The sequence below is a fragment of the Prionailurus bengalensis genome, chromosome E1, assembly GCF_016509475.1.
Source record: "Prionailurus bengalensis isolate Pbe53 chromosome E1, Fcat_Pben_1.1_paternal_pri, whole genome shotgun sequence".
NCBI classification, from domain to species: Eukaryota; Metazoa; Chordata; class Mammalia; order Carnivora; family Felidae; genus Prionailurus; species Prionailurus bengalensis.
Genome location: NC_057347.1, coordinates 2,670,707 through 2,697,102, shown reverse-complemented (window position 1 = coordinate 2,697,102; position 26,396 = coordinate 2,670,707). Strand labels below are relative to the sequence as shown.

General features: G+C 52.2%; 1 protein-coding gene across 9 annotated transcripts; it reads right to left on the bottom strand.

The window, feature by feature from the left end:
* Positions 1–577: 577 nt before the first annotated feature.
* On the bottom strand, positions 578–26,396 carry CNTROB (centrobin, centriole duplication and spindle assembly protein). Of its 9 annotated transcripts, none has more exons than XM_043583017.1 (19): positions 25,120–26,396; positions 24,057–24,141; positions 23,752–23,833; positions 23,128–23,284; positions 22,121–22,237; positions 21,796–21,912; positions 21,141–21,239; positions 19,503–19,739; positions 19,025–19,171; positions 6,258–6,391; positions 5,600–5,725; positions 5,287–5,449; positions 3,903–4,161; positions 2,524–2,678; positions 2,208–2,271; positions 1,907–2,092; positions 1,691–1,823; positions 1,341–1,413; positions 578–1,123 (listed from the first exon to the last, which is right to left on the bottom strand). In XM_043583017.1, the coding sequence occupies exons 1-19, from the start codon at positions 25,390–25,392 to the stop codon at positions 995–997; spliced, it is 2,736 nt and encodes a 911-aa protein (XP_043438952.1). In that variant the 5' UTR covers positions 25,393–26,396; the 3' UTR covers positions 578–994. The 9 variants fall into 9 exon arrangements, 8 of the variants coding, with proteins under 8 accessions (XP_043438952.1, XP_043438954.1, XP_043438951.1 ...); XM_043583019.1 differs by having other exon boundaries at positions 1,361–1,413; positions 25,111–26,189; XM_043583016.1 differs by having other exon boundaries at positions 19,031–19,171; positions 25,111–26,189.

Sequence of the window (26,396 nt, the reverse complement as noted above, 5' to 3'; positions counted from 1 at the left end):
GGGCGAGGACCACTGTCTGTCTTCCTTTCCCCTCCCCTGGGGGCTACGGTGACTTCGTGGTGGCGGCGGGGACAAGACCCACACGTTGACCGACACCGTGAATCGTGCGCGCTCACGTCGGTTCTGCAGCCAAGCAAGTGACGCGGGGGCCGAGGGAAGGGCCTCGCGCCCCTCAGGCCTGGTGAGCGCTGCCCTCCACGCGCAGGGGGCACGGCCAGCCCCGCGGGGCCGCAACTGCTGTCCTCGCTGCCCTCAGCCGGGTCCCTGGGTGTCGTCCTGCAGTTTGAGCTCAACTCTACTCCGTGCCCTTAAGGGTTTGTGCTGTGAGGCCGGGGCCTCCCAGGTGCACGTACCTGTCGTTTTTTTCTCTTCAATATTGTTTCTTTCCTCGCTTTGGGGAGTGCGAGGCGGCAGGTCTTGCAAGAGTGGCTTTTCCTTCCGGCCCGCGGTCTAGTCTGTAACCCGCCTCCTGGAGCCGGAGCGCACGGTCAGTCTGCACCCTGCTAACGCAGTCCGCAAGGGTCACGGCTCCTCAAAGCCAAAAGCCTCCCCACGAATCGAATTTTTACTCAAACTCTTCATACAATTAACTTACTCTTTTATTAAAAGTTTGTCTGTTCTGATTATTAATACAAACTTGCTTTAGAAAATGTGGAAAATATAGAAATGTCTGAAGAAGAAAATTAGAGTCATCCATAATTCCACTCCCAACCACAGCCAGTCACCCCGTATGCTCCGCTCGTGACACGCCGGGCCTAAGCTCACTGAGTGTTCTCAAAGCCAGCCAGAGGCGGGCTTTCTTCGAAGCGTTCGTGTCTTTTCCCCCGAAGAGAAAACAAACGTGTAACATGTAAAAAACATACTCAAATAGAATGAGGTTTCTTTACAAAGTAGCTTCTTATAAAATCTCCGTTTTGTCAAATTCCGAGGAGTCAGAGACCCGAGTACAGACTCTGGAACATTTATCAGGAGAAGAGCAGACAGGGCGAGGGGCTCATCTCCAGATGCCCCCCCGACTCCTCGTGCTGCTGGGGGCCGGGTGCCCGCCCTTCCTGCGTGCGGGAGGCTTGTCCGTCCTAGGGGCTGCAGCAGCCAGGCGGCGGGGGAGAGCCTGGGAGGGGATCTGGGAGGGGGGGGAGGAGAGAAGGGGGTCAGCCTCCCCACCACCCCAGAAAGGCACCGTGCATGGAGAGGGCCACAGTCAGCCAGCCAAGGGGAGACCACACACTACAGAAGACAGACGGAAACAGAGGTGAGGCAACAGACAAGGAGCCGGCCGGGGAGGAACCAGTCGGTGAGGGCCCTTGCACGCCCCTCGCCCCCGCCTCACTTTCCCTCACCTCTTTCCGGGGGATCTCACCCAAGCGGGAGTCCGCGTTCCTTCTGGGGACATTATCCCCTCGGCTGTCCGTCCTGCCACACAAATGGAGGGTGAGGACGGGGGCTCCCCGACATCGGAGGGAAAGCTATTCCCCAGTCTCTCGGGAAGAAGAACAAACAGTGGCGGGAGCAGCAAGTCGCAGAGGAAGAGAGGGGACGGCTGGGCCTCCGCTTGCCCGCACCGGCTGCCCGGAAGAGGACAGATGCCTCTCGGTGGACAGCACCCAACCCTCCCTCCCCTGCCTGGGCCGTCTCCCACGGGTCCAGGCTCCATCCGTCTGACCCTCCTCCCCTCCCTCCAGGCTGGTACCTGCCGTGTTCCTGCCTCTTCAGGTAGAGCAGCAGGTCCTCAGCGGGCAGAGCCCCCCAGCCCCGAGCTTGGTACAGTCGTAGCAGCTGCGACACGTCCATCAGCTGCCGCGCGGGTGCGAGCCCGTCCCCACCTGAGGCGCAACGGTGACGCTCGTCACGCCAGGGCCCTCGCTCCGCCTCCCCAGGCCCCGCAGCCAGCACCTTCCCTCCTCACCTCCCGGCCGCTCATCGCGCTCTGGGGAGCCCGCCCGGAGGCCGCTGCTCTGTGAATGGCTTGAGGGAAGCTCGTGAGCCCGGAAGAGACTGGACGCCATGGCCAGGGGCACTTTAGTCTTATGAACAGGGGGCGGGAGGTGTGGCACCTGCGGGGCCTCCTCCCAAGACGGGACAGTCAGGGGGCCTAGCGAAAGGCAAGAGGCGCAGGGCTCGGGAAACAGAGCAGGAGCCGAGAAAGCCCTATCGCCTCGCCTCCGTTAGGCTCTCGCACCTCCGCGGCTCCCACCTTCCCCACTCACCAGACTTCGGGGGCAACAGCTCAACAGAGGGGGCCTCGCTGCTCTGCGGTACGATCTCCAGCAGCTGGGGGGACAAGACAGTGAGGCTCCCTGAGGACCAGTGAAGAAAGAGCCCTGGGAATGTGAGGGAGGCAGAGGGAAGAAAGGGCCAGGGATGGCCGCCTTCCAGAGCTCAGGCGATGGGAATCTAGACAGACCGCGAGAGAAGCTGTCAGTCCCGAAAGGCGGCTGCAGCCACAGTCCTGGACTCCTGGAGGGGAGAGAGAATGAGGAAGGGGAGAAGGAAACGAGGTAGGATGGGTGGGCCCTCGCTTACCTGGTGCAAAAAATGTTTGAGGCCGTCCAGCTGGGAAGGGGGCTGCAGCCCCGGCTTTGGGAAGCCGTCCCCGTCGGATCCAGGATCTTCCTCAGGGAACGGCCGCTCTGGGCGGTGATCAGGGTGGAAGGCGCCAGCGGTAGAGAAAGCCCCGGCTGGAAAGCGAACCGGCCCAGCGTGTGTTGTGTGGGGAGGGGACTCCTCCACAAATCAACCCTCCAAATGCCCCCAAGGAAAGAGGCCCAGTAACGTAAGAGGGCACCACAGCTGGGGGAGGACAACCAACGTTTAGAACAGCTGGAGAGAGAAGGTTGGGGGGCGACTGGCAGGTGGCACAGCTGAGTTCCACAAGGTGTGGACACAGGAGAGAGGTGTGGGGCTCAGGCTCTAAATATATTAATCCCACCATCAACTCCTCGAAGTAGAGAAACCAATACTCAGAATGGCTCACGATTAACAGACATGTTCTGGTCCCCCTCACCAGAACACGCCCGCACTCTTTTTAATTATGGTTACACAATTTTTGGATTTAAAATCCTGATGTAACTCAGCCCTCATTCTTCACTCGACCTGGTGATCGTGTTTGCACCACGCAGAGCGTCCCCAGCCACCCAAGTCGCAGCTGACTGAGCCAGGGAGAGCCACATTCAAGGTCAGCCAGTCCAAGAAGCGGTCACCAACCCATCAGATCGCCTCTCCTTGAACTGGACCCAAGAAACAGAGACACCGAGGTCTCTAGAAGGTTGTCTAGGGCCCCACGGGTGGCTCAGTTGGTTGTGCCTGACTCTTGATATCGGCTCAGGTCATGATCTCATAGTGTGTGGGTTCGAGCCCCACGTCAGGATCTGTGCTGACAGTGCAGAGCCTGCTTCGGATTCTCTCTCTCGCTCTCTCTGACCTCCCCCTCCCACTCACTCACACGCATACGCACACACTCTATCTCCAAATAAACATTTAAAAATTAAAAAAAAAAAAAAAAAGATGGTCTAGAGTATCGGCTGGAGTGTCACAGCTGGTCAAACCCACATGCGAACCAACGTCATGAGAGCAAGACCTGAGAGAGAGTGCTGGTCTACCAGCGGAAGATGTGCGGGGAGAGGCAGAGTCAAGGGCCCGGATGGCCCCAAATCAGCCTGGAGAACGCCCCTGGTCCCGACACCAGCTCTCCTGAAGTCCAGTGACATCCGATCCCCGCGCGTTCCCACTCCCTTTATTTGAGCCAACTTGAGTGGATTTCGGCTCCTTGCACCTTATGGTCCCCGAGACGTCTGGGGAACCAAGCACTCAAGCCCCGCCCAGACAGACAGGGAGCTGGGTCAGAGGAGCCAGTCAGGCAGTGCATGTACAGGGGGCACCCCAGTGACTCTGTCCCCCGTTACCAGAGGTAACAGACGAAGTGAGGCCCGGCTTTGGCTCCAGGGGCTGGAAGGTATGCTGGCTCTGGAAAGGGGGGCCCAGCAGGGGGCTCAGGTCTGGGGAGGGGCTGCGGAGAACCCGCGGTGGCTGTTCTGCCCCAGCTTCCCGGCTCTGCTGCAACACGGGCTTCAGGGCCACGGCCACGGGAGGCCGAGTCCAGAGCCTCCTCTCGCCCTTCTCTGGCTCCTGAGGCCCAGGGCTGGAGGGGCTGGTGGTGGGGACCTGGGCACAAGACAGACACAGAACAAGGATCAACGCCCTGTGCATTTAAGGAGACAAGATGTGGCCCAGACGCTTTGATTACAAACTTAAGATTCCAAATAAGAGGAGGTTTGGTAATGTCTATCAAATTTCTATCAAAGTTAAAAATGTGTATTTTCGACCTTAAACTTCCATTTCTAGAGACTTTAGAGAGATGCCTGCACAAAGGCATGGATGAACGGTATTTGAGAACTGCTGAGTAGAAACAGAATACAGGAAACGACTTTGATGTTCACGACAAACACGTGGTCAAATGAAAAGTCGCACAGCCACGTGGGGAAGGCCCCCCACTGAGGGCGGGGTGTGCACACAAGTCAGGAGCAGAGGCTGCTTCTGGGGAGAGCGGAGCGTGCCCAGAGACCGCGGTGCAGGGCAGGATGGAGATTACGTTTCACCGTGCACCTCCTTGAACTGTTTGGATTTCTGTTTTTACCACGTGCATATTATTGTCTATTCCAAAAAATATTCGCTTAAAGATAAAAATCTCGTAATTATGAGAAGGAAGTAGGAGATGCCAACATAAGAAGGCTTGGGGTGAGGGGCGCCTGGGTGGCTCCGTCGGTTAAGCGTCCGATTTCGATTTCGGCTCAGGTCATGATCTCACGGTTTGTGAGTTCGAGCCCCATGCCAGGCTCTGTGCTGACAGCTCGGAGCCTGGAGCCTGCTTCGGATTCTCCCTCTCTCTGCCCCCCTCCCCTGCTCACACTCTCTCTCTCAAAAATAAATAAACATTAAAAAAAATTTTAAAAAGAAAAAAAAAAGAAAAGAAAGAAGGGCTGGGGTGAGACCCCCCCCTCCCCTACTCTGGGGCAAGACTGGGCGACAATTCTCGGCCCTTCGCGTCATAACTCAGCGGCCACCCGGCAGGACTGGTAGCAGGTACCACTTACCACCCCCCCGCCCCTGCCCCGGGCTGGGGGGAGACAGCCGTGCCCAAGGCGAGGGGCCAGTAGGGGCGAGCCGTGACCGCGGCAAAAAGACCTCTGAGGAGGCAGTTCCTCTTCGAGAAGGTACACAGGCGGGTCCCCCTCCCCCCAGGCAGGCCCTAGGACAGAACTTAGCAGCGGGAGGGCGGGCCGTGCGTACCGGGAGGTCCGGGGGCAGGGTGGTGGCGCCGAGCAGCTGGCTGGCCTCTGCCCAGTGGGCCTGCAGCATGGCCTGGAGCCGCTCCACCAGCTCAGCGCGCTGCTCCTCCAGCCGCCGCTGGCCGCTCTGCAGCTCCCGCACCCGCGCCTGCTCCCGGGCCAGCCTGACGAGAGACGGGACGGGGGGGGGGGGGCACGCGGCCTCTGAGACGGCAGGCCAGGCGGCGGGGGTCCGGTGGCGGCGCGCACAGGCCTGCAGGGGCGGGGCGGGGGGAGCGGGCTCCGGGCTGGCAGGGACCCGGCGGGGACGGTACCTGAGCTCGTAGTCCTGCGCCACCTGCTGCTGCCTCTCCTCGCGCTCTGCCATTTCCACCTTGAACTGAGCCAGCTGGGCGGACAGCTCCTGCTCGTGCTGTCCACTCAGGTCCTGCAGCTGCTTCCTGGGGGGACGAGGGGGAGGAAGGAGGACTGAGTCTGGAGACGAACGCCATCAAGGGAGAAAAGGCGGAAGGCGTGCGTGTGACAGGCCGAGAGCCGGCCGGCCCGGCCGAGGCATGGTGGGTTCGGGAAAGGGGGAAGGACAGAGCTGGCGTGTTGGGACAGGGACCCCGGGAGCAGACGCCGCGGCGGAGATTTTTACGGGACGGTGATTCACTGAAGAGGCATTTCCAGAAAAATCCAGGAGGGGAGAAGGGATCTGGCACAAGAGGAGGTTCGAGGCCTCGGGGCGGCTCTGGAGACGGCACAGGTCACAGCTCGGCACTGTCCCCACCCAGGCCAGGGGGCTGGAGATCTGCCGCACCCGTCGGTTATGGGCCCCCGCGCCCTCCCCGCACACCCGACGGCAGCTCTGCCCCGGACACACGCGGTCCGGGCCCGACGGCAGCCAGCAGGCTCGGAGCCAGCAGAGGGACCGCAGGGGACATGGACGTGTGACGTCGCCCACCAGGGGCCCCGGTGAGGGCCGCGCACCTGTGATGTTCCCGCAGCAAGGCCACCTGCCGCAGGCTGCTCTCCTGGGCCTGAGCCAGCCGCTCCGTCACCCGCTGCTCCAGCCGCACGGCCAGGTCCGACTCCAGCTGGACCCGCTGGCTCTCGTACCGGGCCTGGTGGTGAAGGAGGGTGAGGCAAGGGCTCGGTTCCCGGGACGGAGGGCGCCGGGCGACAGAAAGCCCACCGACCGGCACCCCCCTCACATGCCTAAGGGCCAAAGAACAAGACTTGTGTCACGAGGACTCAAAGAGGACCCCTTTCCTCCCGGGGCCACGAGGTCCTCCCACACCACGCACGTGGCACACACAAGTCAAGAGGGCCGCGGGCAGAAAAATCTACACGTAGCGAAAAGAAAGGTCGGCCAGGATGGCGAGACCTCTCGTGTGTCTGAGGCGGCCCAGGGCCTGACGCTCAGCGGGCGCCCTGCAGGAGGCACCGTCCCCTCCTCCTGAAGCACAATCAGGCTGCGGCGTGCTCTCTGGTTTGTCACCTCACAGTCCTCCTCCCGCTCGCTGAAACCTCGTTTCCGCTCACAGCTGTTCACGACGAGGAACCTAATTCCGAAGTCCCACAGAGGTTGGGTCTCAGCCCATCTGGTGGTATCTCCGGAACACCCACCACCCACGTCCACCTTTCCTTCCGAAGCCACGCTCCCGACGCCACGGCTCCGTGACCCCGTTCTGACTGCTCCTCGGCCCCAGCTGCCCAGAAAGGTCCTCAGTCTTCTTCCTGACCACACAGCAGCTGCCGCTCCGGGTCACATGTCAATAATAAACACGTGGCCTCTAGGCCACGTTTTTTGCTACTGTTTCTACCCTAGAACACTTCCTAACCTGTCTTGGGCCTTTCTTCCAGGCTTTAAGCCCACTCACACAGAGGCCTACTGAATATGTGTATTTGGATACACCCCAAATAAAACATGCGAAGTGTAGCTCGCTTGGTTTTCCACTCTCGGTCCTTTCCCTCCTGGGATGTATTTCGTGCCTTAGTTCGCGGCACGGCTCTCCACCGAAACAACCAAGCCATCTCAACCCACAGTCATCCCAGACCCCTTCCTGCTTCTTTCCGCCTCCAACCGGCTCGTTCCGTTCCACTTCCTAAACGCTAGCAAATTTACTCCTCACTCGCTACTACAGTAATTCAGTAGGATTTCACGTCTCGCTGATCTCCTCACGTCTATTCTACCCTCCACCCTCAGTCACGTCGGCCCCAGCAGATCCCCCACTTTGTGCCTGAGTGAACATTCTAGAATACAGACGGGCTCCATTTATCTCCTTGTTTGACACCGTCCAAGTGCCCCCCACGGCCTGGAGAATAAAGTTCTGGCTGCTTGAAATGGCTTACACGCCCCTTCGCGTCTTCCTACCGCCCACCCACCTCCCCTCTCCCAGGCAGTTTCCAATTCCGCATCAGCCCTTCGCAACAACACACGTTCTTTTCTGTGTTTGGTTTTTAAAAATTGCGGGGAAGAAAGCCCCACATCGTATACAACTCACCTTCTTACGAGCTGATTTTTATTTTTGTTTTAGAGAGAGACAAAGCGAGTGCAAGAAGGGGAGAGGGACAGAATCTCGAGCAGGCTTCACGCTCGGCGCGGAGCCTGGCTCAGGGCTCGATCCCACAACCCTGAGACCGTGACCTGAGCCAAAATCAAGAGTCGGACGCCCAACCGACTGAGCCACCCAGGTGCCCCCCCTAAATTCTTCTATTGGACAGTTTGATATATACTGCCTGTGGGCCGACGATTCCACTTTAAGGAATCTATCCTCCAGACGGGGTGCCAAACATCTACTTGCAATAATGTTCACTGCAGTGCTGCTCTTAATAGTGAAAAAACCAGGGGCGCCTGGGTGGCGCAGTCGGTTAAGCGTCCGACTTCAGCCAGGTCACGATCTCGCCGTCGGGGAGTTCACGATCTCGCGAGATCTCGAGTGATCTCGCGTGAGTTCGAGCCCCCCTTCGGCTCTGGGCTGATGGCTCAGAGCCTGGAGCCTGTTTCCCGTTCTGTGTCTCCCTCTCTCTCTGCCCCTCCCCCGTTCATGCTCTGTCTCTCTCTGTCCCAAAAATAAAAATAAACGTTGAAAAAAAAATTTTTTTTTTTAAAAATAGTGAAAAAACCAGAGTCAACGTAGACTTCTCGGAGAAAGGAAAATGCTTAAGAAAACTGTGATTCACCCATTCATTGAGACGTTATAAAACTCTTAAAAATCACAGTGTCTATCTATCTGTGCCAACATATTCCCTCATGTCTACAACAAACTCTCCAGTGCTGGGGTGGAGGAAGGGAGAGAGAGGGACAGTGAACCAGACAACAGACAAACATCGTAAAAGGTCAATGGGTGAATCTAAGTGTCATTCGTTATACCATTCACGCAACATTTCGTTGAGACAGAAATATTCCAAAACAAAAAGCCGTGTGGAATACACATACGTAATTTATTAAAAAGACCATGCTCTCTAATCACAAAGTTAAGCTATAAATCAACAATAAAATATAAAAAGAAAAAGCCTGTATGTTTGGAAATAACCCAGGAGGTCAAAAATCAATCATATTTAAAAATCTGAATATCATTCAGAACCAAACAGTAAGGAAAATACCATGTAGGATAAGTTGTAGGATGCACTTAAATGAATACTCATAGAGAAACTTAGAAAAGACTGGAAAAGAATAAGCAAGCATCCATCTTAACAAGATTTTTAAAACAACAACAGAATAAAACCAAAGAAAAAAGTTAATTCTCTGAAAACTCATCCAATTCAACTACAACAAAGATGATTTTAAAAAGAAAGGATGAGAGAAATGACACAAGAGAGCAGTATCAGGAAAGAAAGAGTAGAAAAGATGCCAAGGACGTTAAAAAAATAAAATTAAGTACAACTTTAAGTCGATAAATTAGAAAGTTTAGACTAGGTGGATATACAGAAAGAGAAAGCCAAAAATAATTCAAGAAACAGAAAGCCTAAATATTTCCATAAACGTTAAAGAAACGACATTGGCCGTCAAATATCAAATATTCAGGAAACACATATGAGGGCAGCCGGCTGGCTCAGTTGGTTGGGCATCTGACTTCAGCTCAGGTCATGATCTCACGGTCTGTGAGTTCGAGCCCCACGTCGGGCTCTGTATGGACAGCTCAGAGCCTGGAGCCTGCTTCAGATTCTGTGTGTCTCTCTCTCTGCCCCTCCCCTGCTTGCATTCTGTCTGTCTCTGTCTCTCAAAAATGAGCACTAAAAAAAAATTTTTTTTTAATGTGTAAGAATTTACAAACAGCGGCGCCTGGGTGGCTCAGTCAGTTGAACATCCAACTTCAGCTCAGGTCATGATCTCAGGGTTCGTGGATTCGAGCCCTATGTGGGGCTCTGTGCTGACAGCTCAGAACCTAGAACATGCTTTGGATTCTATGTCTCCCTCTCTCTCTGCCCCTCCCCCAAACACGCTCTGTCGGTCTCTCAAAAGTAAATAAACATTAAAAAAAAAGAAGAAAAGAAAAGAAACACATATGAAATCGAACCTTACAAGCTACTTTAGAGTACAAGACAGGCACGAGATCTTCACATTCCTAATACTGGCAGGGGAAGTTGTTCAAGAGAGTGTGTGTGTATATGTATGTATACTCACACACACACACACACACACACACACAGATATACATATACATATGTATACATATATATGTACATATTCACACGTATACATATATATGTATATGGGTACATGTATCTGTATATATACATATACATGTGTGTACATATATGTGTGTGTGTGTATGTATATATGTATGTGTGTGTATGTATATATAAAAAGCACCAAAGATGTACCAGCATGGAATTACTAGGCCAAAGCAAAGGGAAATGGGCGCCTAGCCAGGTTAGCCAGCAGGGTAGACAGTCACTTTTGCCCTGAAGGTATCTGCCTATCCGGTCTGGACTGTCTTTCAAGAGCACATGAACAGAAATCAAAAGCCAAGGCCCATATAAGTTGATATCTAAGTGGAGACCCTCCCCACAATAAATTGAGACTCCAGTATGTATCATCCTCAGGATGAAGGTGAACAGAAGTGGAACAGCCTATATGAAAGTAAAGCTCAGCTTTAATCATAGAGCAATCCCAACCTTTAAAATGTGGTTTAAATCCCGGTTTTGTAGTGTCTTTCAGGTAGAAGCAAATGCAAATCTTCACTGCAGGCCTCAACTTATCCCCACAATCTTTCAAATACAAAGTTCCAACATACGATCAGAAATAAAGAGAACCCAGGGCACCTGGATGGCTCAGTCGGTAGAGGGTCCATCTCTTGATCTCAGGGTCATGAGTTCAAGCCCCACACTGGGGGTGGAGCCTACTTAAAATTAAACTAAAAATGGAAGGAAGGAAGGAAGGAAGGAAGGAAGGAAGGAAGGAAGGAAGGAAAGAAAAAGGACCCGAGGAAATTCCATGGGAACCAGCAAGAACAAGAAACAACAGAAAAGGATCCTCAAACATTTCAGATACTGAAATTATTATCTACAGATAATAAAACTATTTAAAGTAATCAAAGACAAATGTGAAAATATCAGAAACCAAGAAACTATGAAACAGTAAAATTTGAAGATAAAAAGAGAACCTTGTAAAATGAAAAAGTACGATACATACAATTAAAACCTCAGTCAGTAAATTAGACAAGGTTGAACAGAGAATTAGTGAACTGGAAGATAGGAAATTATCCAGAGTGAGCATGAAACACAAAAGATGGGAAATATAAACCGAACAACAAGATCTAGAAGAAGAGCTAAGGTACATTAGGTTTAATCAGGTTCCAGAAACAGATGACAGAGACAATGGAGCAGAGGCAATGCAAAGATAATGACTGAGAATTTTCCAGAACTGATGAAAGACACCATACTGATTCAAGAAGCCAAATGAATCCCTAAAAAGATGCGCATATATATATATATATATATATATATATATATGTATATATATGCATGCACCCAGGTAAAACATACAAACTACAAAGAGAAAATTTTAAAAGCAACAGTGGTCAACTGGTAGCTGACTTCTCAACAGCAATAATGAAAGTCAGGATGGTATTTTCTATATGTTGAAATAACTACCAACCTAGAATTCTACATCCAGGAATTCCTTCAAAAATGAATGTGAAATAAAGACGTTTTCAAACTAAAATAACTAACCGAAAACACACACATACACATACACACGAGAGATTTTTTCCACCAAGAAAAAGATCCAGATAGGAGGTCCGAGTTCAAAGAAAGTTAGAACAGCAAAGAAAATAGTAAATAACACGAACCCCTCTAAATGACTGTTGACTTTAGAGAACATTAATAATGTTGTATGGTGTTTTTTTTTTTTTTTTACTTGAAACAGAATTTAAAAACAGTGATGTCCCAGAAAACAGCAGGGTAGGAAAATGCAGGGGTCGGTCCTTCCGCTGAAACATCTTCAATAAGCTGAGAAAAAAAAAATGATCAAAATCCACTATTTGGGAATTCTGGAACCAGATCAGACACTTAAGCAACCAGGAGAGTGCTTGACGAAAGCAGAGGCAGCTGAACTCTGGTACCAGAGCTGATATGCCAACCTGCTACCATCCCCCAGCGCTCAGCCCCTCCGCAGCCAGGGAAACTGTAGTCTGGGAAACTAGAGTGGCTGGCTGAAGCGCAGGGGGCGGGGGGAGTAAGGACCCTGTCCTCCAAAAATGTGGGGTGGTGTGTTTTGATCAGTTTGACGGCTCCCTGAGGAACCAGACCAAACAAACACCTTTCTTTTGCGTGCCTTGGGCTGCAGAGGCCTCCCTGGTGGCATCAATTATAAGACTCAAAGAGGGGCGCCTGGGTGGCTCAGTCAGTTAAGCGTCCAACTTCGGCTCAGTGATCTCACAGTTCATGAGTTCAAGCTCCGAGTCGGGCTCTGTGCTGACAGCTGGAGCCCGGAGCCTGCTTCAGATTCTGTGTCTCCTCTCTGCCCCTCCCCGCCCCAATAAATAAACGTTAAAAATTTTTTTAAAAAAAGATTTAAAGAGACATATATACTTATTTGGGAGAGGAATCCAGACATTTAAGAAAATCTGTCAAGTCACAGGCTAATCACACAGATAACAGAACAGAATTGTCAGTCACCACACATAACAAGAAATACAGACTTTGCAAAAATAATTTGAAAAAGTCACTAAACAAATGAACGGCTGTAGCCATCAAAAGAAATCCAGGGAGAGAGAGAATATGACTTCCATAATTACATTATAATATTCAAAATGTCTAGTTCTTGGGGCGCCTGGGTGGCTCAGTCGGTTGAGCCTCCGACTACGGCTCAGGTCATGATCTCGCGGTCAGTGGGTTCAAGCCCCACACTGGGCTCTGTCCTGACAGCTCAGAGCCTGGAGGCTGGTTCAGCTTCTGTGTCTCCCTCTCTCTCTGCCCCTCCCCCACTCATGCTCGGTTTCTCTCTCTCCTTCAAAAATAAAAACATTAAAAAAAAAAAAGTCTAGTTCTCAACAACAAATTACAAGATGTAGAAAGAAACAGGAAAATACGACTCATTCAAAGGAAAAAAAGAATTAGAGGCACCTGGCTGCTCAGTTGGTAGAGGAGGTAACTTTTTCTTTTTATTTATTTTGAGAGAGAGGGAGAGTGCACACAGGTGGGACAAGGGCAGAGAGAGAGAGAGAGAGAGAGGGAGAGAGGGAGAATCTCAAGCAGGCTCCATGCTGTCGGTGCAGAGCCCAATGCAGGGCTCAAACCCCACGAACAATGAGATCATGACCCGAGCCAAAATCAGGCGCTTAACCGACTGAGCCACCCAAGGTACCCTGAGCATGCGACTCTTGATCTCAGGGTTGTGAGTTTGAGCCCCATGTTGGGTGTGGAGATTGCTTAAAAATAAAAATTTTAAAAATAAAACACAGGGGCGCCTGGGTGGCGCAGTCGGTTAAGCGTCCGACTTCAGCCAGGTCACGGTCTCGCGGTCCGTGAGTTCGAGCCCCGCGTCAGGCTCTGGGCTGATGGCTCGGAGCCGGGAGCCTGTTTCCGATTCTGTGTCTCCCTCTCTCTGTGCCCCTCCCCCGTTTATGCTCTGTCTCTCTCTGTCCCAAAAATAAATAAACATTGAAAAAAAAATTTTTTTTAAATAAAAAAATAAAACACAAAGGAAGAAAAGACTCTGACAGGAACATTTCCTGGAGAAGCCCAGACACTGGAATTATTAATCAAAGACATTAAGTCAACAGTCTTAAATATGCTCCATGAACTATTTGGACAACAAACTGAAATCGGAATGATACAGGAGCAAATAGAAAACCTCGCTAAAAAGACATAAGTTATAAAAAAGAACCAAACAGAAACCGGGGAGCTGCGAAGTACAACTGATGATACGAAAATTTCCTTAGATGCCACTACATACGCTTACTGAAATGACCAAAACCCACTGAGCACAACCTATGTTGGAGAGAGTGTGGAGCAACAGGAACGCTCACTCAGCGCGAGGGCAAAAGGGTACCGCCCCTCCGGAGACAGTGCGGTGGTCTCTTACATACTCTTAGCGTATGATGTACCAACCACGGTCCTTGGGATTTACCCAGAGGAGCTAAAAACTTAGGCCCGTGCCCAAACCTGCACATGGATGTTTACAGCAGCTTTATTTTTTTTTTTATTCTTTTTTTTTTTTTAACATTTTATTTATTTTTGAGAGAGACAGAGACAGAGTGCGAGTAGGGGGAGGGGCAGAGAGAGAGAGAGTCACAGAATCCGAAGCAGGCTCCAGGCTCCGAACGGTCAGCACAGAGCCCGACGCGGGACTCGAACCCACGAACCGTGAGATCACGACCCGAGCCGAAGTCAGATGCTTAACCGACTGAGCCACCCAGGCGCCCCTACAGCAGCTTTATTTGCGGTCAGATGTCCTCCAGCAGGTGCATGGATAAATGAGCTGTGGTCCAGCCAGACAGCGGAATATTATCCAGCACTAAAAAGGAACGAGCTCTCAAGCCTTGAAGAGACGCAGAGGAAACCTCAATGCATAGCACTAAGTGAAGCCAGTCTGAAAAGGCTACAAGCCATTTGATTCCAACTGTATAGCATTTTGGGAAAGGCAAAACTATGGAGACAGTAAATAGGTCAGTGGTTGCCAGGGGTCGGACGGAAGACGGGATGAACAGGCAGTGCGCAAAGGATTTTTAAGGCAGTGAAACTACCAACTACGATACTGTAAAGGTGGATACGTGTCATTATAAATTTGTCCAAACCTATAAAATGCACAACACCAAGAGAAAACCCTAATGTCAACTATGGACTCTGTGTGATAATGACGTGTCAGTGTAGATTCATGGATTGTAACAAACGCGCTACTCTAGCGGGGATGTTGACCATGTACAGACACAGCTATGTCCCTGCGGAGGTAGGGGGGATGTGGGAAGTCTCTGTGCCTTCTGCTCAACATTGCCTGGAACATAAAAACGCTCTCAAAAATAAAAGCTATTAAAAATTCACTGAAGGGGCTCAATGGCCGATTTCAACAAGAAGGAGAAAGGGCCACTGAACTTGAGGATAAGCAGTTGAAGTTACCCAAACTAATGAGCAGAAAGAAAAAAACAACTGAGAAAAATGAACAGAGCCCGAGGGACCCGAGGGACATCATACCAACATCTGCAACAGCGACGTCCCAGAATGATGAGAGAGAGGAAAGGGAACAGAAAAACATTTTTTTGAAGAAATGGCCAAAAACTTCCCAAATTTGATAAGAGACATAAATCCACCCACTCCAGAAACTCAACAGTCTCCAAGCACAATGAACTCAAAGAGATCTGCACTACCACACATCACAGTCATACTGTCAAGAGTCAAACGGAGCAAGCACGGGAAGGACCTTGTCACTTACAAAAGCACTTCAGTAACACAGCTGAGGTCTTGTAAGAAGTGAGAGAGCCCAGAAGGTAGTGGAATGACATATTTAAAATGCTGAAAGAAAATCACATCAACCGTCAACTAAAAAAAATCCTTCAAGGGGCTCCTGGGGGGCTCAGTCAGTTGAGCATCTTGACTCTTGCTATCGGCTCAGGTCACGATCCCAGGGTTGTGGGATCAAGCCCGGTGTCAGGCTCCACGCTGAGTGTGGAGCCTGCTTGGGATTCTCTCTCTCTCTCTCTCTCTCTCTCTCTCTCCCTCCCTCTGCCCCCTTATCCCTGCTCGCTCACATGCTCTCTCTCCCTCTCTCTCCTAAGTAAACATTTTAAAAAATCCTTCAAGAATGAAGGAGAAATTAAGGCATTCTCAGATAAACAAAAGCTAAGAGCACTCATTACTAGCAAACCTGACCTATAGAAACATGCTGAAGGGAGTCCCGTAGACTAAAATGAAATGAAATTCAACAGTAACTTGAAGCCACATGAATAAATAAAGAAAAGTGGTAAAGGTTACTACGTAGGTAAATGCAAAAGTCTGTATTACTGTACTTTCTTTGAAAAAAAAATGGTTTTTTAATGTTTATTTTTGAGAGCGGGGGAGGGGCAGAGAGAAGGGGGGAGACACAGAATCCGAAGCAGGCTCTAGGCTCTGAGCTGTCAGCACAGAACCATGAACGGTGAGATCATGACCTGAGCCAAAGTCGGACACTTAACCGACTGAGCCATCCAGGCGCCCCGTGTATTACTGTACTTTCAGTTTGGAACTTTTTTCCCCTATGTGATATAAAAGGCGGATGGATAAAACAGTAATTATAAATCTGTGTCAATAACACCACGAAAGCAGAGGGACACAGATGTGTAGCAACAGTGATCACTGACTCTGGAAACTAAAGCTAGTATTATTCAAACTGGGTTACTGTTAAGATGGTAATTGTAATCCCAAGGTAATCATTAAGAAAACTTCTAAAATGTACAGAAAAGGAAAAGTGAAGAGAATCAAAACGGTACACAAAATATCAATGTACCTTAGAAAGGCAGTAATGGAGGAATTGAAAAAACAAAAAACAAAAACCAAGCAGGACATACAGAAAACAAATAGTTAAATGGCAGATATAAGTGGTTCTTTTCCAGTAATTACTTCAAATGGAAATGGATTAAACTTTCCAATGAAAAGGCAGAAACTGGCAGAATGGATTAAAAAACAAAACGTAATCCACCCATATGTTGTCTGGATTACAAACTCACTTTAGATACAAAGACACAAAGAGGTTGTAAATAAAAAGAAGAGAAAAGATAGTCCATGCAAATAGCAACCAAGCGAGCTAGGGTGGGGCTATGTTATCATTAGACAAAAATTTAAGCCAAAAAAACAGTTACATCAAGAAGACATAACCATAGGGGCGCCTGGGTGGCGCAGTCGGTTAAGCGTCCGACTTCAGCCAGGTCACGATCTCGCGGTCCGTGAGTTCGAGCCCCGCGTCAGGCTCTGGGCTGATGGCTCGGAGCCTGGAGCCTGTTTCCGATTCTGTGTCTCCCTCTCTCTCTGCCCCTCCCCCGTTCATGCTCTGTCTCTCTCTGTCCCCAAAAAAATAAATGTTGAAAAAAAAAGAAGACATAACCATATAAACATATATGCACTTAACAGAACCCCAAATTATATAAAGAAAAAATTGACAGACTTGATGGAAAACACGGACAGTTCTACATTAATAGCTAGAAACGTCAACACCTCCCTTTCAATAATGGGTAGAACAGAGGCACGTGGGTGGCTTAGTCAATTAAGAATCCAACTCTCGGGGCTCCTGGGTGGCTCAGTTGGTTAAGTGTCCAACTTCGGCTCAGGTCACGATCTCGCGGTCTGTGCGTTCGAGCCCCACACCAAGCTCTGCACTGGTGGCTCGGAGCCCAGAGCCTGCTTCGGATTCTGTGTCTCCCTCCCTCTCTCTCTCTGCCCCTCCCCTGCTTGCGCTTGCTCGATCTCTCTCACACAAAAATAAATAAATAAACATAAAAAAAAAAAAAAAAAGAATCCAACTCTTGATTTTGGCTCAGGTCATGATCTCATGGTTTGTGGTATTGAGCCCCACACCAGGCTCTGCGTGGAGCCTGCTTGGGATTCTGTCTCTCCCTCTCTCTGTCTCTCTCTCTCTCTCTCAAAACAAATAAATAAACCTAAAAAAAAATGGATAGAAGAATATGAAATCAAGGGCTTGAATAGTACTAGAGCCAGGCACTATTCTGGGATTCAACAACAAAGACACAAAAACCCTTGCCTTCAAAAAATACACAAGATTTTAAAGTACAGTATGTAGTGTATCAGAAGAAAGATCAAGCAGGGAAGGGGAACAGGACGGTGAGAGGTTGCACGTTTCACTCAGCGTGGTTGGGGAAGACCTCACTAACGAGACGACATCCGTGTGACGAGTAGTTCTCCTGTCCCTCAACTATCACTTAGCATGCTACTTCGAGAATTGTGTGCCCGACAGACTCCCGCTCTAGCTGGCGAGCTCCCATGGGCCCGGACTGCTCCCAGCTCCCAGCACGGAGCTTGCGCAGGGGCCGTTCGGCAGGCTCAGTGAACACACACCCGCCAGGTCAGAAAGGTGACAGCAGCTTACAAACAGCTACAGAGCGGAACTAACACCCTTGGTCGTTCATGACATTGGTTTCCATGCGGTCAGTCCGCCAACTCAAGCGGCTGGGTGCAAAGTGAAAGGAGTTTGTTTTTCCAAACACAGGTCTCGCTGACCGAGGAACCGGGTGTATCCCCTTAGGTCAACTGTTAATAAGGAAAACCCTGCAGACTGACCTGGTCTCAGATCCTCATTAATCTTCCCCTAACACACATTTTACACACACAGTGGTCTCCTCTCATCCATGGTTTCCCTTTCGGCGGTTTCAGTCACCCGCGGTCGGGAAGCAGGTGATCCCCCTTCGGACAGTATCGTCAGGTCAACAGAGGCCTCACGCTGTGTCACAATGCCTGTGCCATCCACCTCCTTCACCCCATCCCGGGGCATTTTGTCATTCCCCCATCCTCACAAGAAGGGTGAGGGGCGCCTGCGTGGCTCAGTTGGGTAAGCACCAACTTTGGCTCAGGTCACGATCTTGCAGTTCACGGGTTCGAGCCCCGCGTCGGGCTCTGTGCTGACAGCTCAGAGCCTGGAGCCTGTTTTGGATTCTGTGTCTCCCTCTCTCTCTGACCCTCCCCTGCTTATGCTCTCTCAAAGGTAAACAAACTTTTTTAAAAAATTTAAAAAAAAAAAAAAAAGGAGAAGGGTGAGTGTAGGACATTAAGATACTTTGAGAAAGTGAGAGATGACATTCACATGACTTTATTACAGTACGTACTTAGAAGTGTTCAATTAAAAAAAATTTTTTTTATTTTGGAGGGGCAGAGAGAGAGAATCCCAAGCAGGCTCCACACTGTCAGCCAGATCCCGAGTCAGGGCTCGAACTCCCCGAACCCCGAGATCCTGACCTGAGCCAAAATCGAGAGTCAGACGCTCACCCGACTGAGCTGCCCGGGTGCCCCATGAGCATTCAACTTTATAATGAGTTACTGTTGTTCGTCTCTTACTGTGACTACTCTGTAAAGGAACCCCCGTCGCAGGTGCGTGTGGGCAAGAAACCCGGGGCACACGCGGGCTTTAGTACCACCTGGGGTTCCAGGCACTGCATCCTGTGATTGGGGGTGGGGGGAGCTGCTGTAAAAGCAGAAGCCGAGGCCAAAATTCTAGTTAAAACCGGGAGGAGCGTTCGCCAGGACTCCTCTTGGGAGTCGTGAGTCCCTGTGCCTCAGATCCTCCTCCCCTAAGCAGGAAACCCGCCCCAGACGCCCCGCCCCCTGACCTGTACCAGGCTCATCTCCAGCTGCAGCGCGTCCCTCTCCCTCCGGGCCGTGTCCAGCTCGCCCTCCAAGCGCCGCACCTCGGACTGCGCCAGCGCCAGCTGCTGCTGGGCCTCCCGCGCTGCCTGGGCCTCCCTCTGTGTGTTCCCCTGCGGGAAGACATCAAACCTAAAGGACGCGCCGCGTGTCCCTGCGCCCCGTTACCCCTGGCCCCGCGTCAGCCTCCCCCACCCTAAAACCCAAGCTGCTTCTCTCCCTTTCACATGTGACTACTTCCTCATCTGGTCCAGCTCACTCTTCTGCCTTCCGCGTGGTGGCCGCCCCCCAGCCCTTCGTGCTGGCCTAACACCCTCAGCCTTGTCCCGCGGCGACAGCCCTGCGCTCTCCGTGCCAGTCCCCTACACGCCACGTTCCGACATCACGTCTCATTCCGCTATCTTGCCCCGCACCTGCTCCCTCTTCCCCGCCTGCCACTCTTACCTTCTCCTGCTCCAGCTGGGCCTGCACGTCGTCCCGCAGCGCCCGGTGGCGCTCCTCCAGCTGGCGCTCCTGCTCGGCCCACGCCTGCCGTTCCCCTTCCAGGGCCACCTTCAGTGTCTCCAGCTGCCGGTGCTCACTGAGCTGCCCGGCCCGGGCCTCGTCCCGCTCTTCCTGCAGAGCCCGGCACCGCTGCTGTTCCAGCTCCAAGCTCAGGGTCAGAGCCTGCCTCTCCTCCTCCTATGGCCCCAGGGGAAACCAAGCTCCTTACGAGCCCGTCCGACGCCAGCAATCTGTCCCCTCGCCCCACACAGAGGACCAGCGCCCTGAGAATTACGTCCACGAGAAACACAGCAGTTGGCCAGCCCACGGGATTAGGATATAGTAAATAAGAGCTTCTGTTCCGGAATTAGGTACATCTGGGTTCAAATCTGTCCCTTCCTATGCGTTCTGAGGCACGCGTCTCAATCTGCAAAACGGCATCATTCCAGGGTCTACCTCGCGAGGATTACGGTGCAAAGCGCACAGGAAGTAATTAGCACGGGGGCCCGGCACACGGTGAGCACTCCGTACACAACAGCCATCACTATCATCATCAAGAGAAGTTCCACGGAGACCAGAAAATCCAGCCCGCAAAGTCACGTCCTAGCCAACCAGCACCCATCACCCATACTGTCGGACAAAGCCTGTTAAGATGAGAAGTACCAAGGGCGCCTGGGTGGCTCGGTCGGTTAAGCAGCCGACTTCGGCTCAGGTCATGATCTCGCATTCCAAGAGTTCGAGCCCGCGTCGGGCTCTGGGCTGACAGCTGGGAGCTCAGAGCCTGGAGCCTGTTTTGGATTCTTTGTCTCCCTCTCTCTCTGTCCCTCCCCCACTCATGTTCTCTCTGTCTCTCTCACAAATAAAACATTAAAAAAAGTAATAAAAAAACTAAAAGATGACAAGTACCAGCCTGCACGCAGCAGGCACATGTCGTGCACACGGTGAGTTCCAAACCCGGCTGCTCGTTCACGTGGGTAATCCTCTTGTCCCTTCAGCAGTAAGAAACCTGACGGAGTCTTGTCTCACACCCGGCTTCGCCATGCCCTACCCTACAGTTCCCAAGCGTGGCTGAACAAAATCAGCTAGGAAACTGCTGAAAACATTTAGGCTCCCAGCCCCACCGTATGCCTACTGAATCAAAACCCCTGGCAGTGGGTCCCAGAAATCTACATTTTATTTATTTTTGGGACAGAGAGAGACAGAGCATGAACGGGGGAGGGGCAGAGAGAGAGGGAGACACAGAATCGGAAACAGGCTCCAGGCTCCGAGCCATCAGCCCAGAGCCTGACGCGGGGCTCGAACTCACGGGCCGCGAGATCGTGACCTGGCTGAAGTCGGACGCTTAACCGACTGCGCCACCCAGGCGCCCCTAGAAATCTACATTTTAAAGTAATCCCCCAGGTAATTCTAATGAGGAAATAATTTGCCGAGTCTCTTAAGCTGACTTGGTGGCAGAGCCCTGTTTGCAGAACAAGTGTTCTAAGATCAGTCTTTGGGAAACACTCCCCCAGTGCAGCTCCCACAACCCGCCAACGGCAAGCACCCCTCCAGAAGTAATTAGCGGCTCCCACCGGAATCAACCCAGTCCAGCGTTCTCACCAGCGTCTCTCTTTCCCGTTGCTGCAGTCTGGCGCCTTCCTGCTCACGACTCAGGGCCTCCATGGCCTCAGAAAGGCTTTGCTCCAGGTGGGTTACTGTCTTTCAGGGACAGGGGGACACAAGACAGGGGAACTGACGAACTCATAGTTCAAAAAGCGTCAATGAGATAGACTTTAAAAGTAAGACCTGGGGCACCTGGGTGGCCCAGTCGGTTGGGCATCGGACTTCGGCTTGGGTCACGATCTCGCGGTTCATGGGTTCGAGCCCTGTGTCGGGCTCTGTGCTGACAGCTCAGAGCCTGGAGCCTGCTTCAGATTCTGTGTCTCCCTCTCTCTCTGCCCCTCCCCCCACTTGCGCATGCTCTCTCTCTCTTTCAAAAAATGAATAAACATTAAAAAAAATTTTTTAATAAAAAAAAGAAAAAGAAGACCTAACTAAATGACTTGGGGGCCAAAGAGAAGACCACAGGGTGTGGGGAAAGCCGGGAAGACACAGATGAGGCAATTCTGACAGTAAAAATGGTGAAAAGAGAGCAGGTCGGTTTCTGCAACCCTGGCTCAATCGGTCAGGAACCCTGCTTCGGAGATACTTCAACCCCCTTCCACCTGCCAATCTGTGACCCCGGTTCTAATGCCATCTGATCCAGGTTGCCCACCTCCTGCTGCTTGCTTCTGGTGAGTTCGGCTGCCTGGCGTTCCTCCTGGAGCCCCCGAAGGACCTCTGCCCGCTCGGCTTCGTGCCGGTTCCAGCCCTCCACCACGCGGGCCAGGGTCTCAGGAGAGGAGAGTCAGATGGCATTTCAAAATCATTGTTTTGCCCTCTTTCTGCCCGCAGGAGCGGGGTCAACAGCCACCTTCTCCCAGGATCGGGAAATCCACACCGGGCCCCAGCTCCCAGAGTGAGCACAGAAATGCCAGCCGGCCACCCCGTTTACTCTTCCCCCCGTGGAGAGCCCCGCCCGCATCCTGCTCCCCTGGCACCTTGTCCAACTGCTCGATCATAACATCTTTCTTGCGGTCGGCAGTCACAGCCACAGCTAACTGTTGCTGAAGCTCCAGCACTCGGGTCTGGAGGCTCTGAATATGGCGCTCGCAATGCTGGGAAGAAGGGTGACAAGTGGGGGTGACCGTCCCTAAGCTGACCAAAGCATCAAACTTCCCAGGTCTTCTCGGTGAAAACGGGCTGGACACAGGGAGCTTGGGTCCCCAGAACAGAGGAGGTTTGGAGAAGAAGAATCAGGAATTCTGGAGCAGGAAACTTGAAGCCTCCAACGCCTTCCCCTACCATCTCAGGAGACAGGGGCTTAGCTTCCAGGCTCTTCCCTTTCCTGGCTCTCCCGAGAAGAAATCCCATGAACCCTCTGGTAGCAGCGTGACAGCCCACACGGCAAGGAGTGGGAGGTCACTCCTGCCTCAAGAAGTTCATCGGGCACAGTGATGAAACACGGCAAAGACAGGAGAAAGCCTTTCATCCATGCCCAGGTGACTTAAGATCAAGGAAGAGACAACACAACCAGTGATTCTGACGCTTCCTCTGCCTAGTCCCTCTCTCTGCCCACCTCAGAGAGACTGGAGATAAAGCTTGCTAGGTCACCGATAACTGCAAAGCCTTCGCACAAGCTAGCGAGGCTTGTTCGTTCACCACGCACTTACGGGACATTGCTTTGCTTTGCGTCAGGCATGTTCTAGACCTTAGGAAGACAGGGCGGAACGAGATAAGGTATGGCCCTCGTGGAGCTTAGATTTCAGAGGGGAGAAATGAGATATATCGGGCTGTGGTAAGCAGCTATATGAAGGAAAGAACAGAGCAACCCGACTGAACGCCGGGAGGAGGAATGTGCCATTTTAGGTCAGATGGTCAAAGACGACCACCCTGAAGGGCCATTTGAGCAAAGTCTCGGCTTGCAGGCCCTTAACCCTCAGCCCTGTTCAGCACCCGGCCTATTTCTAATCGTTGCTGCTTTCAAAAGGAAGCCTCGGTAACTCACCTTGCGACGGGTATGCTCTGAATCCAGGGCATCCCTCAGGCCCTGGAAATCCGGGGGATTGAGCGGGGGTCCTGGCCGAAGACTGGCATAGCGGGGAAACAGCTCCTCCAGGGCTTGGGCCGAGCTGGACGGAGATAAGTCTTGCAGGGGCCGGGTGCTGAGCAAACCGGGTAGAGAATGTCAGGGTGGGGAAAGCTTTTGAGATCCCCTAGTCCAACTGTGACGTTTTACAAATGTGGAAACTGGAACTCAGAAAGCGCCAGAGACTTGCCCAAAGTCACGGAGCTAGACAGTGACAGGGCCCTCAACAGCACTTAGGTCCTGTGATTCACTCTCTAGAGCTCCTTCCTGCACACCACGCTCCCCGCAGTAACAGTCTTAGCAGAAACAAGCCAACTCTTCCGGGGGAAGAAGATACCTGGGAGAAAGCCAGGTACCAGGCAGGAGATGCCCACGTTCCTGAAGTAAGGGAGTTAGAAGCCAGGAGAGAAAGGATGAAAACTGAAAGGTAAGGGACAAGCATCTTAGGGCCTTAAGAGGTTCAGAAGCAGGAAGGAGAGAATTATGGAACGGAACACTTGGCTTTCCAGGCAAGCAAGTGAGCAGAACCCAAGGGGGACTCACTTCAGCAAGGTGGCTGTGCTGTCACTGTCAAAGGAGTCCTCTTCTCGTCTCTCTGAGCCAGCACCTGGAGTGAGGGGGTCCCCTGCAGGCAGCCAGAGGGACCCCAGAGCCAGGGTCAGGTAAGACTTTGGAACAGGGACCACTTGAAGGAGAAGAGAGGAGAGGGCCTTCCTTTCTACTGCACCCACCCCTCTGGCCCCTCTCCCAAAGAACCGGAGCCTCTCCTGAAACCTGAGTCTTCCTTTCTCCACCTTCTCCCGCCCCTTACGTCTGTGCACTTCTTCATGGTCAAGGGGTTTACTCACGATGGGCTGTATCACGGGAGGTCTGGAGCAGGCTCTGAAGTTGACCCCGAACACTTTCCATCTCAAAGATATGCTTCGAACCATCCTAGGGGAAAAAAAAAAAAAAAAGGCAACATGAAAATCAGATGCACACTGAAAAACCTATGTTCGACCTACCGCCAGGGCAGGTGGCATCCGGTACCCCCCGCCCCCCTGCCCTGCCAACCCAAGAATTTTTACTACGGCACCTGGGAGACCTAAGAAAAACAGAACTGACTCAACTCAAACGTCTGCAGAAGCCAGACAGGTAGTGGGAATGAATTAACTAGGCACATTAAGACAAGACTGGTGAGGACGCTTGTCAGCTAGAGAGCAAACCTCTTCTCCGAAGACCGTACAGCCCGTGGCGAGAGACCCACCTGGTCTGCAAATTGTTTACGACACTTTTTCTAGCCAACACGCGTAACTACCCTTTCTGTAGCACGTGTGATTGATCAGGCTGTGTTTTAATGATTTAGATGCCAAACTTTACACCATACAATCAAAATAGCTTTGAGCTGGGAGGAGCTTAGCACGTTTTGCTGTCCTTATCCTCACTCTTAGTGCCCGGGTGCCAATCAAAGCACAGTGCAGGTGTCTCTGACCAAAAAACACTAGTTAAGTTTCATAATTTCCCCAAGTATGGTGTCCCTGGGCCACTCTCTGCCTCATAAACATTTGCTCCCAGGAACGAGCATAAAGGACTCTAGTTAAAAGCAATGTGAGGGGCGCCTGGGTGGCGCAGTCGGTTAAGCGTCCGACTTCGGCCAGGTCACGATCTCACGGTCCGTGGGTTCGAGCCCCGCGTCGGGCTCTGGGTTGACGGCTCAGAGCCTGGAGCCTGTTTCCGATTCTGTGTCTCCCTCTCTCTCTGCCCCTCCCCCGTTCATGCTCTGTCTCTCTCTGTCCCCAAAAAAATAAATGTTGAAAAAAAAAAAAGCAATGTGAAATCCAACAAGAGGGGTTCAAATCTCAGCAAAGCCATTTTTTTTTAACCACCTCCAATTCCAAGACCCTGGAGGTCCCCAAGACACACCTCTCTCACCTTTTTCTTCAAGTTGTTCTCCAATCCAACTGACAAGCTGCGACTCAGCTCTTGGGCCAAGCCATCTAACATCTCATGAGGAGGTGGGGAGGAGGAGGGCAGATACAGCTGGGCTCGGGCTGTGGCCTCTGCCTGGCGACTGAGGTGCAAAGAAGCATAGAGCTGGGAGGTCACCTCAGAGGACATTTGGTTCAGCCCAGGGGCTTCTGATGAATCACTCAGGAGATCCTCAGCCCGGAGGGGTGAACTGGGAACCGTAGCTGATGTCGCCATGGGTACAAGGAAGAGAAAACTGCAGACAGTACAGCTGGGAACTTCTGGTCCTGCTGTAGGACAGGCCAGGGGGGAAAGTACACGGAAGAAGAAGATTTGGGAGAAAGGAGGAAGGCTCCAAGCCAAGGATCCTTGGTGACTAACGGTATGGAGGCTTTCTGGTTAGAGGAAAGGTTTCTGGCGGTTTCAGAGGCCATGGGAGAGGGCAAAAGCATTTCCTTCCACAGCTCCTGGGAACGGTGGAAAAGGAGGGTGCAGCAAGGAGTGGGTGGGGACAGAAGACGGAGGAGCGACAGCACCCCTGCAGTTCCCTGGAGGGCTGAAAGCTGTAGATCAACTTCTGGCACCGGCCATCACCGGTCAACTGAACTCAACGTGCAAACTGAAATGGGCGCAAACCCAGTAAGGGCCTAACTTCCCTCCAGCCGCCTTATGTGCCCCTCACCTGGTCCCGGTCTCAGAGAGGCAGGAACCTCAGGCTCCCCACCGGCTCACACCCCTCCGCCATGCACCTGTTCCACCCACGGTCAACCCTCTTGTATATCCCCTGCGACCCCTTCTGGCAAGAAAACCATAGTAAGTTTCCCTAGCCTCCCTCCCTCCTCGCCCTCCCGAGAGAAACTTCGTAAACACTCGGTCACCTCCTCAGACGTCTCTAAAAGGTACGCCGCCCTCAAGCCTAGCCTGCGATCCTCTACCCCGACCACCCCTCGCGACTCCTCGCCACACCGCCGGACCTCAGCCCCCTCAGTGTGCCACGGTGTCGACAAGGGGCTGTCCCCCTCCCCTGAGCCCCGGTCCGGGAGACCAAGGACGCCTCCACACCCACCCTCACCGCCCTCCCTGCGCTCAAAACCGTTGGCAGCCTCCCGCCCACCGTCCGCAGCCCCGCCTCGCACGGCTTGATGACGTCACCAGCCCAGAGCTCTTCCTCGCAGCGGCTTGAACGGCTTCTGGAGCCCGGGAGCCCAAGACGCGCGTGCGCGGCTCCCGCGGCACGGATT

What these genes read in the sequence shown, in the direction of transcription:
- CNTROB (XM_043583015.1), bottom strand. Translation starts at nt 25,392, where the DNA reads ATGGCGACATCAGCTACGGTTCCCAGTTCACCCCTCCGGGCTGAGGAT. An exon ending in TTGCTGCGGGAACATCACAG is followed by an intron (nt 5,726 to 6,257) that starts GTGCGCGGCCCT and finishes TCGTCCCCCCAG; the next exon opens with GAAGCAGCTGCAGGACCTGA. An exon ending in GTGAGATCCCCCGGAAAGAG is followed by an intron (nt 1,124 to 1,340) that starts GTGAGGGAAAGT and finishes CCCCCCTCCCAG; the next exon opens with ATCCCCTCCCAGGCTCTCCC.